This window comes from Phocoena sinus, chromosome 5, assembly GCF_008692025.1.
Source record: "Phocoena sinus isolate mPhoSin1 chromosome 5, mPhoSin1.pri, whole genome shotgun sequence".
Classification (NCBI taxonomy): domain Eukaryota; kingdom Metazoa; phylum Chordata; class Mammalia; order Artiodactyla; family Phocoenidae; genus Phocoena; species Phocoena sinus.
Window position 1 is genome coordinate 82,387,241 of NC_045767.1, and position 21,375 is coordinate 82,408,615.

At 33.3% G+C, this 21,375-nt stretch overlaps 1 protein-coding gene across 4 annotated transcripts in view; it reads left to right on the forward strand.

Annotated features, from left to right (window-relative positions):
- Positions 1-21,375, forward strand: part of ADGRL3 (adhesion G protein-coupled receptor L3) — a 703,409-nt gene that overhangs the window by 663,634 nt on the left and 18,400 nt on the right. For all 4 annotated transcript variants that reach the window (XM_032632860.1, XM_032632862.1, XM_032632861.1 and 1 more), the window contains 2 exons: positions 6,085-6,210; positions 12,820-12,916. In XM_032632860.1, the coding sequence (XP_032488751.1) occupies positions 6,085-6,210; positions 12,820-12,916 (223 nt within the window). The remainder of the gene's footprint in view (positions 1-6,084; positions 6,211-12,819; positions 12,917-21,375) is intronic.

The window sequence follows — 21,375 nt, forward strand, 5'->3', positions numbered from 1 at the left end:
GTGGTCTTTTTAGTTGTTGACCATATAGACCCCTGAACCAAGACTGGGTCCGAATCCTAGCTCCTCTACTTAAAGGCTTATGTGACTTTGGGCCATTTAATTAACCTTTATATACTCCAGTTTCCTCATGTGTAAAATGGAGGTAATAAAAATAATTATGAGATATTGAGAGGTGGCTCTGAAAATGAAATGGCAAGAAGTGAAATTTTTTTTCTAAGAAAGAAACTATAAGACCTAAAATTGTTTTTGGAAGATAAAGAGTAAAGATATGCACCTCTACGATTTTTGGCTTGAGAGACTAAGGGAACCTCAAATAAAGGTTGAGAAATGTGTTCACTTGTCGAGATGCATCCAGTTTTATCCTGTTTCAGTTTTATGTGGTGGTAGGTATTAAAAATGTGTTGGCATGATCTTAAATACAGGCTAGAATTGTATTGATGACTCAGACCTGTAAATGTAAGTTACAGAAAAGAAAAGAGTTTGTGATATTAGAATGGATGGATTCTAATCTAATGGATTAGAATTAACTTAGAAAAGAGGTTGTGTTGGAAGGGATGAATCTTCCCAAATACTTAGTGTACACACCCCCCAAATTGCCATCACTTAACCTAATAAAGGTTTTTTTTACTCATTGCACAATTGATGAGGGTGCCTCATGGAGGGACACAGCCCAATGAAAGCTCAGTCAACCTCACTGTTTGATTTCCACAACCACCTTGGGTGTTGACATCTAGCAGATAGTCTGAGAAAGAGAGAGAGGATCTTGTATAAAAAGGAAGTGGTTCACATCACTTCTACTCACCTTCCATCAGATAGGACACTATAAATAGTACCAACTAAACTTCAAGGAAAACTGGGAAACATACTCTACTTTTTGTACCCCAGGAAGATGAGGAATTGGGTATCACAAACAGCTAACAGTCTACCACACTTGATGATTATGAAGAGTAGGAGACATGAGTAATGAGTAAGAATAGAAATGGAAGAAAGAAAGTGTTTGAGGAGAAGAATGAGAAGGTAATACCTAAATGAAAGATAAGGGGGAAATGTCCAGAAGTAGACACTGGTCAGTATTATAAAACAACTCAGAGAAGTCAGAAAGACTAAGCACTTGGAAGGATTTCTAGATTTTGGTAGAAAAAAGCTATAACTGATTGTCAAGAGCAATATGTAGAATGATGGGTGCAAAATCAGGAGATTAAGGGAAAGGGTGGCATTTGTCCATATAAATAAGGAAATATTGGGCCATCATATTTAGTCATACTAACATCTTCAAATATAGGGAACCAGCTTTATCAATTATTTTATGTATTAGCTGGAAATTGGACTAACACATTTTAAAATTTTAATGTTTATATTGAAGTTTTCTACAGAACAGAAAATAGTTTTGTGCTTTGTGCATGAATGATTTTGATTGTAATTATTTTTTATTAGCCAGTACCTATTAGTTTTCCCAATTATTATTTTTATTGTATTACAAATACATGTCAATGTTTTGATGTCCAGGTAGAGATACCAGACCTCAGGATCCAAAAACAAGTCTAGACTTTTTAGTATATTGAACATATTTAACAGAAGTGAAATTTTTAAAAATATATGTCATCAAGCTCAATTTTGTGATTCATTAGAACAGAGTTCAGCAAACCACAGCTTGTGGGCCAGATTTGTCCAGCTGCTTTTAATTTTTGCAGTCAGTCAGCCAAGAATGGTTTTTGCATTTTTAAATGGATACATTTAAAATTTAAAATAAGTACACACACAGCATTGTTGGTTTTGCCTCTTGGTTCACAAAGCCTGAAATATTGACTGTCTGGCCCTTCATGAAAAAAGTGCCAGGTCCTGATTCAGAAGCTTATTTTTATGATTTATAATAACTAGTAATAAGTATATTTTCTTTCATGCATTCTGTGTTTTGAATTTTTCGATTTTGGTGGCGTTTTTATTGGGTGTCAAGAACATGGCCCAACATCAGAGAATATGGACATCGAATTATCATTCACCTTTTTTTTGCCTACAAAAAATCCAGATACTTCTCTTTGAAATTGCAGAAACAGTCTTAGGAGATTTTTCTTTTATTCCTTTTTTAAAAATTGAGGTATAATTGAGATATAACATTGTGTAAGTTTAAAGTATACAATGTATTGATTTGATACACTTATGTACTGTGAAATAATTACCACCATAGTGTGAATAGCTAATACCTCTATCATCTAACATCTTTTCTTTTCTGTGGTGAGAACATTTAAGATCTCCTCTCTTAGCAACTTTCAACTGTATAATACAGTACTGTTAACTAGAATCATCATCATGTACCTTAGATTTCTAGAACTTATTCATCTTATGGCTAGGAGTTTGTACCCTTTGACCAACATTCCCCCATTTCCACACAGCCAACCTCTGGTAACAACCAATCTATTCTGTTTCTATGAGTTTGGCTTTTTTAGATTCCACATATAAGTGATACCATACAGGATTCATCTTTCTCTGTCTGACTTACTTCACTTAGCATAATGCCTTCAAGGTCCATCCAACATTGTTGCAAATGGCATGATTTCCTTCTTTCTTGTGGCTGAATAATATTCCTAGATATATGTAACACATCTTCTTTATCCATTCATTCACTGATGGACACTTAGGTTGCTTCCATATCTTGGCTGTTGTGAATAGTGCTGCAATGAATATGGGAGTGCAGACATCTCTTCAAGATCCTGATTTCATTTCCTTTGGATATATACCCAGAAGTGGGATTGCTGAATCATATGGTAGTTCTATTTTCAATTTTATGAGGAACCTCCATACTGTTCTCCATAATGGCTGTACTTATTTACATTCCCACCAACAGTGCACAAGGGCTCTCTTTTCTCCATATCCTCACCAATAATTATCTCTTGTCTTCTTGATGCTACCCATTCTAACAGATGTGAAGTGATATCTCATTGTGATTTTATTTGCGTTTTTCTAATTAGTTATGTTGAGCATCTTTTCATGTTAGCCATTTGTATGTCTTCTTAGGTAAAAAAATTCTATTCATTTCTTTTGTCCACTTTTAAATTGGATTGTTTGGTTTTTTGCTTCTGAGTTGTATGAGTTCTTTATATATTTTTGGTATTAACCCCTTTTCAGATATATGATTTGCAAATATTCTATTCCATCCTGTAGATTGCCAATAAATTCTGTTGTTTCTTTTGCTGTGTAGAAGCTTTTTAGTTTAATGTAGTACAACTTACTACTTTTGCTCTTGTTGCTTGTGCTTTCGATGTCATATCCAAAAAATTATTGTCAAGACCAATGTCCAGGAGTTTTCCCCTGTTTTCTTCTAGGAGTTTTGTGGTTTCAGGCCTTATGTTTAATTTTTTAATACATTTTGAGTTAAATGTTGTGGGTGGTATAAGATGGGGGTTCAATTTCATTCTTCTGCGTGTGGTTAACCAGTTTTGCTAATACCATTTATTAAAGAGATTGTCTTTTCTCCATTAATTATTCATGGCTCCCTTGTCAGATGTTAGTTGACCATATATGCAAGGGTTTATTTCTGGGCTCTCCATCTGTTCCATTGTCTATGTGTCTGTTATGCCAATACCATACTGCTTTGTTTACTCTAGCTTTGTAGTATAGTGTGAAATCAGGAAACACGAAACCTCCATCTTTGTTCTTTCTCAGGATTGCTTTGGCTCTTTGAGGTCTTTGGTGGTTCTGTACAAATTTTAGCGTTGTTTTTCCTGTATCTGTGAAGAATATCATTGAAATTTTTTCAAGAGATTGCATTGAATCTATAGACAGTATTGGCTCTTACGGACATTTAACAATCATATTTCCTATAGGAGGTTTTTTTGTGTGTGGTACGCGGGCCTCTCACTGTTGTGGCCTCTCCCGTTGCGGAGCACAGGCTCCGGACGTGCAGGCTCAGCGGCCATGGCTCACGGGCCCAGCCGCTCCGCGGCATGTGGGATCTTCCTGGACCGGGGCACGAACCCGTGTCCCCTGCATCGGCAGGCTGACTCTCAACAACTGTGCCACCAGGGAAGTCCTTCCCAGAATCATTTTGAGGGAGGAGCCTCGCATAGTTCCTAGCAAATAGTGATTAAAAAGTAGAAGCTTTTTCATCTCACCCTCCCAAAACTTACACATGTCTTGGACACACACAGGTGGGCACAAACTTACTTCTTCTAAAAAATAAACAAAATATGAATTGGCTTGTAAATAGTGAATAAAAATAATTATTTCGAATTATTGAGAAATATAGCATAGAAGAGGTTGGTTGGAAAACATTAATATAACTTAAATATATTAAATAATATGTAATTTTGACATTACAAATCAGAGAAAGGCTTCAAAGCTTAGCACATCATGCCTCTCTGTTTTGTTCTCACTGAATGCCTTTTTTCTCTTAACTATCCATTCTTTCAACTTGATCTTCTAAACCAACACATTCCAACCTATCTTTTAAAGATAGCTTGAAGAAGTCCTCTTCTCTGAGAAGCCTTCTTTGGTCTGCCTACCCACTTCCTATCAGGCTCTCCTCCTCCATGCTTTGATTCACCTCACTCTGTATCATTGTTCCTATCACATAATAAGGATTTAATGAATGTGAGTTCTTCAAACAAATCTGAATATAGTCAGTCTTTGATTTTGCTATATCTTTGATAGAATGAATGTTAATATATTGATATAATGTTTTTTTTCAAATACTAATTTTGATGTGTCATTCACACTCCTTTTTTTGTTTTTGATTCTAAATAACACTTCTCAAAAGAGCATGTTTTTATAACTTTGTTTTAAATAATATTACATTGTCACAATTTCTGGAAACTATGAACTCATGTGAAATCAATAAAGTGCTAAGAATAACATATATACAGTGTTATTTCATAATGAATATAAAATTTGTGACTATAAAACCAGTAAGTTATCCTAGAATGTGTTTTTAATTGATGAGCAAGTAGTTGGTAATTATATTTCTTGATGTTGCTAGTGGAGGTGAGATTTAGAACAGTTACTGTTTATTTTTGTATGTCTTGTTTGATTAAATAGGCAGTAATAAAAATTTTTAAATAAACATGATCAAAGTTTTCCCCAAAATTGTTGATATATTTTCCTGTTTGAAAACATCAGCTAAAAAATGATTATCTCCTTTTATCCTGTGATTTTTATACTACAGCAAGGATTAATAATGTAGCCACAATGCTATATAGAAAAGCAATCATATTTCTCTGTAATTACTGAATAGAACTATTTTGAAGGAATGAATTAAAAATATTTTGAGAATATTTTATAGTCTCAAGTTGCAGATTTGACCTCTTTTAAGAGAAATAAACTTCAGAGAAATATAAAATTTTAAAAAATGCTTAGCCCAACACATTCCTTTTTTTTCTGTTCTGTCTTTAAATATTCTCTCTCCTCTCTTTCTCCCTCTCCTTCTTTCTCCATTCCCTCTTCTCTCTAACTTCCTCACTACACTTCTGCCTAAAGAACAGTTCACCTGGGCTTCCCTGGTGGCGCAGTGGGTGAGAGTCCGCCTGCCGATGCAGGGGACACGGGTTCGTGCCCTGGTCCGGGAGGATCCCACATGCCGCGGAGCGGCTGGGCCCGTGATCCATGGCCGCTGAGCCTGTGCGTCCGGAGCCTGTGCTCCGCAACGGGAGAGGCCACAACAGTCAGAGGCCCACGTACCGCAAAAAAAAAAAAAAAAAGAACAGTACAACTGTTCTAGTGAGGAAGTTAGAGAGAAGAGGGAATGGAGAAAGAGTTAGATAGGCTACTTCATATCAAATCTATGAAGCTAAAAATAGTGTCTTGAAGAGTCTTAAGTTTTTGTTTTTCCAACTGAGACTGTATCATTATAGTGTGATTGGATATATGTGTGTTTGCGTGTTTTAAAAGGCTCCAATTATGCAAAATTTCAATCTTGACAGTATGAATATTATTTTATATTGTGAAAAATGTATAAAATATATGCTGAACAGACTTTTTTATATCTGTAGGGCAAAAAAATTTTATATTAATTATCTAAAATAAAACACATGCATTTTATATTTCCTAGCTGAAATGAATTACTTGCTAACAGAAGTTAATATTTTTGGCTAGGTACGAAAAGAGTATGGGAAATGTCTGCGAACACACTGTTGTAGTGGCAAAAGTACAGAGAGCTCCATTGGCTCAGGGAAAACATCTGGTTCTCGAACTCCTGGGCGGTACTCCACAGGCTCACAGGTAAACAATATTTGTTAACTAAAATGAAATATCTCTTACCTATCTTCTGTTATGGGTTGCTATCCTTTCTTGATGAGATCTATTTTCTATCCCAAGTATTTAACATATCAAATTTGTTGTTTTGTTTTAGTGTGTCTCAAATGAAAATGGTTATGACAGAAATTTAAGAAACCAAATTGCAAAAAAAGTGAAGTTTAGGGTCTAAGTTTGCATAATAATTCATGATTTCAGATTATTCCCAGTTGAATGAATATAGAAGGTAAGGAAAGGAATTTTGCATTTCACCCAAAATTCTAAGAAAGTAATATTTTACATAGATATATGATTCTTGAGTTAATTACTTCACTTAACTAGTGTAATAATTCTTTATCATATACTGTATTTACTTATTAGATGGTATGTTTAATAAAAACAGTTCTAACTCATACCATATTGTATGCTGGTAAATCAAAGGGCAATTCAGGTAGTGAAGAATACCATAATAGCATCATTGACTTAACTGATCTAAGTGCTACTCCCATCAGTCCAGCATTAAATATAGTAGCTGCATTATCCCTCATCAAGGAAATTTTAAACTTTTAGGTAACCTGTCTGCCATTTTTCCTAGGCCACAATGTCAGTCCAAAGATTATTACGTAGAAAGTTCAGCAACTCTAGGATGACTAAAATGAGCCAGTCAAATAAAAGACATATGTGGGTCATGCATGAATGAGTTTGGGTTCCAACTAGCATACTAATATTTTTAAGATTGTATGGTTCAGTGGGAAAAACAATCATTTTTTTCAGTGTTGTTAATAGCAATTTTCTGAAGAAGACTTGAATTTTAATTCCTAAATAAAGTTATAAATCAATAACATTTTTTTAACTCAGCTCAACCTATAAATCTATTTTTTTAACTTGGTAATTTTATATATAATATAAAAAAGAACACTTCACATTTGACTAATTTCCAATCAGCTTGTAAATTTAATCCATTAAATTCACCTAAACAATTCCATTCATATGCTTAGAAAATTAAATATCCTCGTAACCTTTAAATATCATTTACAAATCTAATATATCTGATTCTCTCAAACACATTCACTGTCAGACTGGACTGTCGTACACACCTAACTAGCACTTGAAAAACTCTATAAACCAAAGATAATGAACGATATTGTCGGAAATAAACACTTTCTCACACTAAAGGAGTTCTCTTTTATCTTACAAATAAAACTACATATCTAATATCAATCTAATATTTCCAACTAAAAATTTAAAACTAACCTATAACTGTCAAACCTATCAGACTATCTCAACACTTAACAAGCACTAATTATCATAATGATCATGAAACTTATTCCTACATATAATATACAGCTATTAATAATTTGAATTTATTTTATTATTTCTATGCCTTAATGAGGTTGCAAAATTGTAAATTAGGGGAAGCAAATGTTCCAAGTTAGGTGGACTGAGATTTCTTAGTCTAGGACTACTAAATTTGTCCGTTAGAAATCTGAAGTTTCACATAAGAGTTGGGGCATACCTGGATGATGCTTCCAGCATGACCTCCTTGTAATCCATTCCTTTATTTTCAACCTGATAATGCTTAACTCTCTCTTTTGTAACAATCTTTTCCACAGCTTTTAAATTGCCGAGATTCTATGTCATTTAACTTGATTTGTTTGTGCATACTTCTCATAAAACCGAATGCATCAACCATTATCCCGTAGTTATTTTATTGACATATGCCCTTAATGAAACAATACTTTGGGGCTTCATTTATTATGTTAAAACAGAGTTGTGCAGTGTTTAGCATTACTTCTAAGCTACATGATAGGGCAGTGCAGCTTAATAGAATAACCATAAACTTGGTGGGTGGGGAGACCTTGGTTTGAATTCTAGCCTTGCCATGTACCTACCAGCTGTGACACAAAACAAGTTATTAAATCTCACTGACCCTCAGTTTTTTCATAAGTAAAGTGGTTTCTGATTTCTTATGTTGTTAGGAAGATCAAGCTAATGTATACCAAACACAACATACTGTACATGCTCAATAAACTGGAGCAGGTACCACTTACTAGTGTCATTATTGCAGACTATAATTTCAGGTATATATTTTAAAGCTGTGTCATTTTTTTCACTTTTACAGTTATAACATCACAATTCTAATAGTGGGAACAAAAACCCAATATTAGGTTTTTATTATGCTTAATATAATACTAATTCTGATTAACTACAACAATCCAACCCTACATAAAATGATAGTCACTTAAATCTAGTCTGTTTAGGTAAAAATAATAAATATTTCATATTAACTGTGAACTTCCATGAGCAAAGTCTAAAACAGTCACTGATATTAAGGTAAACTTTTGGGAGTATAGATGCCTTTTTCCACATCAGAGAACTTCTAAAATCACAATTGTTATATATTTTTTGAGAAACATTGAGTTCCTCTTTAAATGCCAAGCAGTCTTGTAAGCTCTGGTGATAAAATGGTTGAAAGACAAATAACTTTCCCCATGATCTGGAGCTTTCATTCTAATTGTAAAAGGCAGAAAATTTATTAACAAATAAACCAACAGGGAATATCAGATTGTGAGAGCTGGTGGATAACCAAATATGGTTATGTGATACAGAAAGTCCAGGTAGTTACTTAGATTAAGTGCTAGACAAAGACTATTTGGGGAAATGACAGGAAGGGAGTTCAGGGAAAGAGAATTCCAGGTGAGAGAACATCAAATACAAAGCCCTTTAGGTGGATGAGACCTTGCAACTTTGGGAATAAGAAGAATGTCATTGGCTAAAGTGGTGAGAGAGTGAGTAGCAGATGAAGTCAAAGAAGGCTGGAGACAGATCCTTAGGTATTTTAAGAGTATGGAAGTTCACATTTTATTTTGATTACTTTAGAAAGGTAATGGGATCATTTAGAAAAGGCAGTGACAGGAAATCATCCACATGTAATAAAGATCATGTGGCTACTATATAGGTAATGAAAGAGTGTGACTGGCAAGACTAAAAATTAAAAATCCTCTCCACCTGTTGATCCCCTGGTGCTAATCACTTATGAAAAGGTGGTAATATCCATAATCACACACAAACATATATTCACAGAGATGTGTATAGGATTGGTATGTGTGTGTATTTTTAAAAACTATGAGCTGAAGTATTGTCCTTTCCACTTTGACCTTCCATTAATTGTTCTGTCATTTATCTTTCATTTGTTTTACTGACTTTGTAAATGTATTTACTTTTGTTACATAATATTTGAAACATAAAAAAATATATGTGGCATATATTAAATTGTGAAGCATAATATAATAAAATCAATACCCATGAACTTACCAACCAACTTAGGAAACAATATTTTCCATATGTTTTTCCCTTGTTGAAACCTCTCCCTAACCAATCCCTATGCCTCCCTACCAGAGACAGCTACTAACTTCTGTTCTTCATTTCCTTGACTTTTCTAATAATTTCTTCACCTCCAGAAAATATGTTGTTTACTTCACCTTTTTAAAATCTTTCTTTAAAATGGTACCTTATTGTATGTAGTCTTCTGTGACTTGCTTTATTCACTGCCACATTCTAAGGCTTGTCCTGGTTCGTTCCATGAACATTTAAGTGTTGGCTCTGTGCCACATACTGTATACTTTTCTTCTGCCTGCAATACTTTACCCTTTTCTCCGTTTCTTTTTCAGAAATTATTTGATATAATGTAGTGAGTTGTTAATCTCCTAGATCAGGATTCAAATACTGGTTATGCCATTTATTTGGTCTGTGATATTGGACATGTGAACCTCTAAACCTCAATTTTGTAATGAATAAGAGAGTGAATACATGAAAAATACATAGCATAAAACCTAGAACATAGAAAGAATTGAAATATTTAAATATTATATTTATAATACATATTTTATGTATATACACATAAAATAATCACTGTGTACCAGGCATTATTTCAGGTGTGTGATACATCACTGAACAAAAAAAGGCAAAATTTTTGTTTTTCTTTTTATCTTTGGGCCACGCTGCGCTGCTTGCGGGATCTTAGTTCCCCGACCAGGGATTGAACCTGGACCCTCGGCAGGGAAAGTATGGAGTCCTAACCACTCGACCACCAGGGAATTCCCAAAATTTCTGTTTTTCTAGAGCCTCAAACCTAATGCAGACATTGGACATTAATTATTGGACATTAAATATAAGAAAAAGCTATATTATAATAATATTGTAGAAGATGGTAATGCTATGTGAGCAGAAATTGCAGAGTTGGGTGGGTGCAATACAGTTCTAAATAGGGTGATCAAGTTAGGTCTCTTTCAGGATCGAAAGTTGAAGAGGTGAAAGGTTTATCCATACTAGTATCTGGGGAAGGAGCACTCCAGACAGAAGAAATAATCATACAAAACCTAAGGCAGGTGCTTCCCTGGTGGCGCAGTGGTTGAGAGTCCGCCTGACGATGCAGGGGACACGGGTTCGTGCCCCGGTCCGGGAAGATCCCACGTGCCGCGGAGGGGCTGGGCCCGTGAGCCATGGCCGCTGAGCCTGCGCGTCCGGAGCCTGTGCTCCGCAACGGGAGAGGCCACAACAGTGAGAGGCCTGCGTACGGCAAAAAAAAAACAAAAAAAAACCTAAGGCAGAATTGTGCTTGGTGTGTTAAGGAATGGCAGGGGAACAGGTGTGGCTAGCCCAGGTAGGCGAGACTAATGAAAATAATAATAGAAGATAATGGGGGCAGCTCAAATAAATGTCACCTAACAATGATCATAATTCCATCAACTCTCAGCTGAGATGTCACTTCTTCAGTGCAATGTTCTCAGATTTCCTAAACATGTTCTCTTGTTACGTGCACTTAAAAATTATTTCAATTAAGCAGTATAAAAAACATTAAAAAAGCATGCAAAATATAAGCGTATGGCACGATGATTTATTACCCTTCCCCAGACCAAATATTAGAATATTGAGAGTGCCTCAGAAACCATTTGAACCCTTCTTAATCATTCACCTCAAAACATAGTCACTATCTTAACTTTTAACAGTACTTTTTGTTTTGCATGTGTTTGATACTTATCCACATGAAATCATCCAATACATATTCTTTTATGTTTTCCTCCTTTCCTTGGACATCTACGTTGCTTCAGGAGGCTATGTTGCTCTTTTATTTTCATCGCTGTATATTGTTCTATAATTTATTCACTCATTCTACCATTGATAATCAGTTGGGTTGTTCACAGTTTTCAGCTATAAGTAATGCTTCTATGGAGATTTGTGGGCACATTGTACTTTTGCATTTATTTTTGTTAATTTATATTTGATTAGTCTGTCACTTACTAGTCTAGCAACTCCATGAAGGCAAAGATGTTTGTGTTTGCCTTTCCCCTTTGTATTTCCTAGATTAGTATTCGGCATGCAGTAGAGGGTAATTAATATTTTTAATTAGTTAACTAATAAAACAAATGTGAGAGATTTGTTCTCAGTATTTCAGCTTGAAGTTTTGAAGTATTTTTCAATAGAAACATTTTTCAAGTGCAGGTTTTACTGCACCAGTTTTCTTATTGTACTTTTATTAGTTTTGCTGTATGTGTATGTATGTATTTGCTGACCTATATAACAATATAGACATTTCTAAAAGATAAACATATCCCAATATTCATAAAACCAGTTGTCTAGTATTTTAAGATTAGGTACTCCTGTTATTCAAGGAATTCAAATATATTTGGAACATAACCCATTTGTGAGCTTGATTTCACCATTAGTACTAGTAATAGTTCTAAGAAGTTTTTCATCCTTGGAAAAGCTTCTGAAAATATTTTGTTTCCTGCTCACAAGATTGTTAATACTTTTTGATCCCTAACTCAAATAAAGTAGCAAAGCAGTAAACCAGAAAAAAGTCCCCCCTCAATGGAAAAATATTACACTGCTTTCTTGAATTATCAGACACTTGGAAAATTGAATTTGAGAATATATATAATGATGTAAGAATGTTCAGTTCTCTATAAAACTTCCTACTGTCTAGAAATGAATAAAGATGAATCGACTTCCTTTATCTCCTTCAAAAGAAAGAAAAGTTGAGATAGTATGTAACCTGTAAAATTACATTGGTCTTACAAAATTTATGGAAAATGTTAAGTTTAGTAACATTTTAATATACTCTGTTCTTTTCTTACCAAACTGTTTCTTCTTGCAAGATTCTGAATTCATAAGTAAATCTTTTGTTAATAAAACTTACAAATTAATGCATATTTAAATATCCCATTCCCATAAAAGTTACAATGAAAATAATTTGTTTTACCTTAGAAATTTAAATTATTAAATTCTATCTAGAGTACATTTCTATGTATCTTCATGTTTAAATTGGTATAGTATGTTACATTTATTCCTTTTAAATAGTTATAATTATTTCTGGCATAGGCATTTAAGAATACACTTAATGAGAACCAATTATTATCATTAATTTAGTTCCTGATGTTCTTATGCTACTGTACTACAAGCATGTAGAAGTTGTATATTTGCCAGATGCCAGAAATATAAGCCTCATATAACTGTAATAGAAACAAAAAAGAACAATATGTGTGAAAATTCACAGTGTGGTGAGCGCATTTCCTTTTTTTCCTTTCCCTCATCCAGAGCCGAATTCGTAGGATGTGGAATGACACGGTCCGAAAGCAGTCAGAGTCTTCCTTCATTACTGGAGATATAAACAGTTCAGCGTCACTCAACAGAGGTAATTAGAAATAATTTTTCATATTCACTCTTTTTTGTGATTACTTTAAGAAGTTCTTAAATGCATTGCTTTATTTACAACTTCTGGACCTTGTTCCATGTGATAGGAATATTGCAAGGATATAAAACCTGGTTAAGTGTAGTAGTGTGTTCCATTATTCATAAACCTTTTTGTTTTTTCAATCCAGAATTTTCAGGAGATCTTTTCTGAAAGTAAGTTAAAAAGTGAGAAACTTCTTTCTCTAGTCATCTGCCACTGTTATAAACAGGTGAGCTGTCAGGCCTCATTGGAAGCAGTGAAAATGGGCAATTATGTGGCTATATAGTCTGCTAGACATCATAGAGTTCCACATTACCCCACGTATAGAGCAATTTCATAGTCTTTGTGGAAGTAAAATTATACTCTCTGATACATACTTAAGGCAACCTGTGTATTTGGGGAAAAATCCCACCTAATCTTAATATCAAAAAGATGTGTCCAGATAATATTGGCTATTTAAAGATACAGAAGAAAAAACCCACTATATATAAATCTTATATATATATAAAATGATTTTTTTGGTGTGTATGTGCTTCTGGTTAAAATGCTTCTGGGGTATCATTTTGATTTTGAAAATGAAGTTCCCTTAATCTACTATTTTGTTTGTGGTTGATCTTTTTATTGCCTCTGTCTCTTTCTCCCTCTTCTCCCCCTCCCCACTGTGTGTGTGTGTGTGTGTGTGTGTGATTAAAATTAAATTGACTGCAGTAAAAATGAGTAGATATAATGTTTGTGGAGAGCTAGAGTACACTACAGTCTGTACAGGGAAATCTTTAGAATACACTTTTATCTGGGGGATGGCACTTCTATGAGCACATTCTAATTGCACTGTCCTAAAAGAGACATTTTTTAATGCATATATTCAGTGGTTATTTTTATGATTGACATTGTTATTTTTTTTAGCCTCTAAGCTAGAATTATTTGTTTGTCTTAAACCTGTTTCTGAGAGCTTTCTGTTATATTAAATGCTACTTAGAAACAATTTAATAATTATGGTTTACGATTAAGAAAGATTCAGATGCTGGTGCTGTTAATTACTTTTACTCAAGTAAGTTGCATCTTATTTATATAAAAGAAGTTACAACAAGTAGTGTCTAAGTTGAATTTGATATAGGGATTCATCCATATTATATTTAATTTGGATTGATTTACATACTTTTATTTGTGGTAGTGATATAGTTAACTATAAGCTAGTAATGATATTAAATTTTCTACATCACTTTTGCTTAAGTTAAAACAGTGAGTGCAAATATTCCTCCAAATCTGAAGAAAATACATTAAAATAAAACAATTACCTTCTTTTATTTTGTTTCATTTTTAGTTTATTTTACATAATATCTCTTAAGTATTCTTCTCATTTTAAGTTTAGTTTTACTGGTTAGTTTGTGAAAATTTAAATATGAATACTTTTAACTTTTTGACATACTTCCTAAACCACAGAGAACAGATTACTTACACATGCCTCCAAAGTTTAGGAACAAATTTGCTTTCATAGTGACAGATTTTTCATTTTACTTTAAATAATACATAGAAATAATACATAGAAAATTTACAACATGTTCCTTTAAGAAAACTATCCTTATTAATAAGATTTATTATTAGAAGTATCTTGCATCTAACGGTCACAGCAGCCATAGGATAAGTGTCATTTAAACAAAAGATGAGATTTAATTTTAATGATGCACTGTTTATTTGCCTACTGTGAAGACAGATAAAATATGTAAAATAACTATTTGGTTTAGCATTATGATCTAAATTTATCTAAAGATAATAAGGTATGCAGCTTTATTAAAACTTATTTTAAATGAATAATTTTTATGACCTTGATTTTTAAGGTCAATCACATTATATAACATTGCTGTGCCCTTTTTAGTTCCTTCTCAGAAAGTTCAACTTGGAATATGTGCTATGAGGATGACTAGGTCAATTTGAAATATATTTATAGAAAATAATATTTTATATTGTCTGATTATATGTTTAAATCTGTTTTTAAAATCTTTAGCTCTAAAAGATATTTTTTAAAGTTATTGAAGAAAGGGTATAAAATTTCTTGTGACATCCAATAAGTTACTTTGATGATGGCTTTGGGGAGGGGGTTAAATTGAATTTATGACTTGTATGTTCATGCAGTGATCTTTTCCTTCAGGATATATATTCTTCCTTTCACTCAGTGACTTTAATGGTGGTAGACATCATAGTAATCTTCCTGATCTCCTATATTAATTTCCTAGTTCCCCTAGTCAGAAACTCCTCATTTTATTCTCATCTCATTATTTTTTATCTTAGATGAGTACAGTATTTTAAATTTTTATTTCTTCATATTATATCTCTGAAGCTAGTCTTTAACTTCCTTCTTTAATCTTGTCTTATTTCCCAGGGTCCTATCCTCCCTGCATTCAGGCGTGTGTATCATATTTAGGTAGGTGGCATCCAAGATTCACCTTTCCAGATAAACAGTTCAGTCACCTCAGCAACATAATTAGTCACATCTATTTATTCAAAAAATTATATTCCCTATTATTAAGATAAAATGTTAGGCACTGCATTTTTACATCTTCATGTACAGTATTCTAACTTCCCATTCATTCTTAGTTTCTTACAGCTGCAATTTTTTTTTTAAATTCCAACTCCATTTTCCTTTCTTTCTAACAGATATATTAAATCTCTTATGTTTGCTTTTAGAGTACTTCTGACCTTTGAAAACTACAAGAAGTTGTCTAAAAATTAGTCCTATTTTCACTTCAGGTTTTCTTTCCTATTCATAACCACTGCTCAATTCATCAAAAGAATAATTATTTTAAAATTCTGTACGTCTTATCACCTATTCTTCCAAACAAGAATCCATCAGTATCATCTTTGGGATTCATTAAGAATAAAGCATCTACCATGCAGTGCAGAAATCTTTCTCAGTGGTTTTTATTTTTTCAAATCATCTCTAATATTCTGTTCTTGAACCAGCTTGTTACATCCTATGTATCAGTTTACCTGTCCAGATTTCCCAATGTGATAAATTTGATTACTATTGGGATTTTACTCCTTGTAATCAAGCAAGACCTTGGAACATTTGTTGATAATTTTCAATTTATGTAATCATTCTTATATATTCTCTTTGGGATTTTGTTATTTGGTCACATCAGCTCTTTAAAAACTTTCATTACATTGCCCTTTGAATATATTTATGAAAATGTTTTCCAGGTGTTCTCTATACATTTTCAAAAGTTTTTCTTCTGCTGACTTGTTTGCTACAATGCTACACACACATACAAAGCCAGAATTTCTTGAGGGCAATACCAAATACGCCAGGCTTACCATCAAGTTAACTTCACCGATGCCGCTGTATACACAAGTAGAAGGAGCTTTTTGAGAGCCCTAAGGTGATGGTTGATTACAGAGAGTTTCAAGGAAAGTTAACTCTTATCCAAACCCAAGTTTCACAACCCCCACAAGAGGGTTTATTCATTTGTTCATTTAAACATATACAATTTGCACATACCTCGAAGTCAGTCCTCAATCCCCAAGCTCCTCCCAGGCCAATAGAACTCTAATCCAAATTTCTGGTAGCTCTAAATTCCTGATAGTAGTAGAAACGATTTGCAGCTAAGGTAATCTTTTTCACCTGTATCCCCTACCCACAATCTCTGCTAGCCAAACAGCATTCTGAGCGATTTAGATTAACAATACCTATAAAACTTGAGTTTGATCCAAAAATGAAGCATTTGGCGAGAAATTTCTCTGGTAGTTCAATTAATTGTTAAACATTTCCGCTCTTTCTGTAGATTTATGTGGAAATTGGAATTTTTCTGAAATGAGATTTTACTAGGTTTATCATCATGAATAATATAATTGCATTTCCCACTTTCTTTTTTTTAATAAGTTGAATTGACATCAGAAATTTCAGTTTAAAATCAAGGTTTGCTAGGTAGCTGCTACCAATATGGTATTGCTATATGAATTACCAAAAGGTGGCCCCCCTCCCAGCTGTGGATTGCAAAAATGTGCCACATCTGAGTGGCAGAATTAGCAAAAAGGCATTTCTCCTTCTGCAACAATGACTTGGCCTGTATTGCGGGGTTTTATTTCCCCTACCTCCCATTCTCCATCTTATCAACCTCCCATACAAGTTAATGCAATATAGATTTTTATTCATGGAGATCTGACCAGTAAAGCTATATTTATTTAAGCCATATTTAAGTGTTATATGGCAGAAGAATGTCTAATCTGTAGTTGTTTTTTGCATAGAAGTTTTGAGTAAGGAGCTTTAACCCAGTGACTTTGCGTAAATTGCTTAACTTCTCAGTGTCTATGTAATAGGGATATAAACAGTACCCACTTCAGATGGACTCTGAGAGGACTGAGTTAATATGTGTTAATTGCTTACAACATGCCAGGGACATAATAAGTACTATTATTATTCTATTCAGAAGTTCACTTATATTTTCTAACAAATGAAAACTGGTCCTTGCCAGTGCTTTCAAGAATGTTATTAAAATTCATCATTCACGGGCTTCCCTGGTGGCGCAGTGATTGGGAGTCCGCCTGCCAATGCAGGGGACACGGGTTCGTGCCCTGGTCCGGGAAGATCCCACATGCCGCGGAGTGGCTGGGCCTGTGAGCCATGGCCGCTGAGCCTGTGCGTCCGGAGCCTGTGCTCCGCAACGGGAGAGGCCACAACAGTGAGAGGCCCGCGTACCACAAAAAAAAAAAAAAAAAAAAAAAAATTCATCATTCACTACCAAAGGTTTCTTTTCCTTTGTATTTTCTAATAATAGGTGGGAGGAATTAAGTGGTTACCTGAATGTCAAGTAAAAGAAATAATTTACCTAAAATGGTGCTCCCCTTGATGCTAACAAAAGGAAATAAACTCATAAAACTGAATTATCTCTTTTAAATTAGAAATTAAATGCAAATTACATCTGCATAGTTGTACTTTCCATTTTTGATTTGTAACTATATTTTAGCAATGAGGAAATAAAGGTACAATATTTCTTCTCCCTACCTTAGATAATGATATAAACAAGCACTGCCTTCTGTTTCCTCCAAGCCCTCCTACCCTTCAGAGGTTTAGAGAACACTAGTTAGGCCTGCTAAATAACCAGTTATGTAGCAGAGTAGGGATGTGACTCATTCCCTTTTTAAACTCATATCTTCTCAGAGCCTGTATTGTCTTTCCCAGGAGGCTGGTCACTGGCACGGATGAAACTTCACAATAAATCACCTGCTGTCTCATTAATATTCAGGCTACTAAACATATTTTGTTTTTATGTTTTTAAAGAAAAATACAAATGGAAAGGTATAAGTGGTGTTCACCGCGATTAATGATTTCTATAAATTAAAGCTACTAGGGTGAACACGCAAACTCATTCACTCCATTTTATTACTGTTAGTAAATATAATTTGGCTTATATGCCTAAAGTGTCATATTGCCCCAAAGCCTTGCTGTTTTGAAGGATTATAAAATCATTTGTTATAAATATTAACCAGATTCTAATATAATCTGACATTTGTCAAATTTGCAGAAACAGTTAATCATATGCCTAAGAGTACTTCTTGCATAGCTAACAAATCAGACTAGGCTATATAACAAATTATTTTTTGTTTTGAGAAAGTATTACAGTGATATGAGCACAAATATAATGTGTCCCATGGCATGGAGAAATTTTTCATTTGACATTCGCCATTATATTTATATCTAGTATTTTTTGACCTTTATATTCTTGATTGTAAATGAGGCAACAGTGATTTCTGTGTTAATTTCTTTCCTTTGTATGTGTCCTCAATAATCAGAAAATGTACAATAAAATAAGGATATCTTCTGTTTCAGGAAAATCAGTTTAATATACAAAAGCAAAATAGGTACAGATTTTAAAAAGTGAGTTGCTGCATCAAATAGATAATTAAACAATACTACTAATACCCTGATTCCTAATTCTAGGAGACCAAATAACTTTCAGAATGAACTTTTCATTGTAAAATGGAATATATTAAATATTGATCTCTAGTCAATCTGGGGCAAATGTTCTTTCTATAAATTGTTAGCAGGAACTGAAAAAGAAAAACTTTTAAAATGCTTGCCCAGTGAGTCCTTCTTATGTTTTGTTCTTAACTTTGTCTCTTTGTTCGGAATCCTTGAAATCATCCAGCCTCTCACAGTCAACTACACAATATTAAAAATGGTTTTATTATTATTATTATTATTATAGTTTTCAAAGATCCCTTCACAAAGGCTTATTTATGTAGAGTAGATTTCTCATTTTTATGATTTATTATCTTACTGCCTTTATATATAGTTAGCAGTATCTCTTACCTCTTTGTTATAAATCAGACAAGCCACAGTGGGTTACCTTGATAACTTCTAAATATGGTGCTATAGAACACTTCCAATTGGTTTTAAAATATTACTGTTTTGTATAAGTTGCTGAGGATGTAAGTTTTTTTAGAAAACAGTATCTTTTTTGAGAACTAAATGTGAATACTACAACTTATCTTCAGAAATTAGTGGTATTCTTTTCTCTGATAGAACACAATGAGCCTCTTTATACTCTTGGTGAAGTTGGGATTTCTCCTTTAGCGTGTGTAACTATCACTTACCTGTTTTACACTGTTCATTATTTATTATCCATTATCTTTATATCCATGAAGAACCTGGGTTTTCTGGCAATTTGTCCAAAATCACATGGCTAATAAAGAACACAATCTAGATTCCAAACGAGGGCTTTCTGACCACACAGCCCTACTCACAATAATAAAAGTGTTCGTTATTTTCTTATGATGACAGTTTTACATGAAGCTTGCTGAAGACTAAAATTAAGTTTCCAAGAATGTATTTCAGAATGATTTTTATCACCTCATGGAAATAAGATATTCTTAAAGCACAATTATTCACATCTTTATTTCTTAATTTCCTTGATGTACTATTCATTTCTTTCCACTTTATTTTGTTATAAGTGCAATTCTTTAGAGTGGATTCATTCATCCTATTTACCTAGGGAAGGAGAAGCTTTAAAATATTGTGAATATATGGGGAGATGGATTGACCAATAACATTTTTTTACAAAACTATTTGATATCGAATATGCTGAATTACTATACATAACTGTTCAGTTGTAGGACTTAGATTGCAAGAATTTTATAATCATTCTTTTCTCCTGGAAGTTCTCAAATACCAAAAATCTCAAGATATTTTATTAGTTGAATCCTTTTATCTTTAATTTTTAATTTCTTATATTTCAGTAAAAGGATAAATATTTTGGTCAGAGCAAAGACTGTGTTTAAAAAATCTGGTAAATAGCTTCTGCCTATAATCATTTAGTAATAGAACCAAAGATATAACTTTCCCAAATCTCCGTACTCCTGAATTTTATATTCCTTGAAACTGTGTCCTCTGTCAGGGCAATATAATAATGCCTAGAACAGATAGGAAATTTATTTGAGTTGACTTCAAATAGGTAGTGATAATGTTATAAATTAAACTTCTTATTACTTTTGTGTGCTAATTCCAGTTTTTTAAAAACTATGAAATGCCTTATAATTCAAATTTTAAAAGCAAAAAATACTGGACTGTACCTCTCATTTGGAAAAATATTCCTACTGTATTATAAGCATAAAATTGTGATGCTATAAATGTGGTATATAATAACCAAAGTTAACTAAAAGTCATCACTTGTTCAGATTATTTTTTTCTAAGAAATAGATTATATTAACCTATATCTGCTATTTGAAAGTGAATAGAAGTTAGTTCATTTACATGAAAAATTAAAATATGGAAATGGGATATATGTTTAGCATAAGAAGGTCTTAGAAAAAAAGATACTTAAATACCAATAATTGTGTATTATCCAGGATAGCCCCTGTTTATTGCACACTGAGGCTTGTACTTTATACAGTTCAGCCTTATATACTGCATGCCATTTAAAAATAAGTGTTTATGTGATAGGCTTTCCTATAATCTTCATAATAGACTTTCCTCATAGTTTATTATTATAAGGAATGTGGGTGCTTTAAAAACTAAAACAAGTTACCCATCACATTCATAGATAGTAATTTATAACCCCAGAAAATCACTGGAGAACTAAGAAGGATTTAAGAGGATATACAGATTGAAGGAAGACAATTAGTCTTGATGTAGAAAAATAGAAACAATATGTTTCCTGAAACAGTCTCAGTCTAAACAGAACAGAGCTGGTTGTGATTATATGACAAAATAAGCCTTCTCTGAACAACATAATCAAGAATCTCTTTATTCATAGATATCTTGTTTTAATTCATATCTACTTTTCTCTCACATACTTTTTTTCAAATAAATTTCCAAATATAAAATTCAGGTTTTAGCTGGTATAGACTTTCTGCATACGAGTTTGTAAAATTTGTACAATATAAGAAAGTATACCAATAGAGGGCAGAGAAGTATATGAAAAGTCATA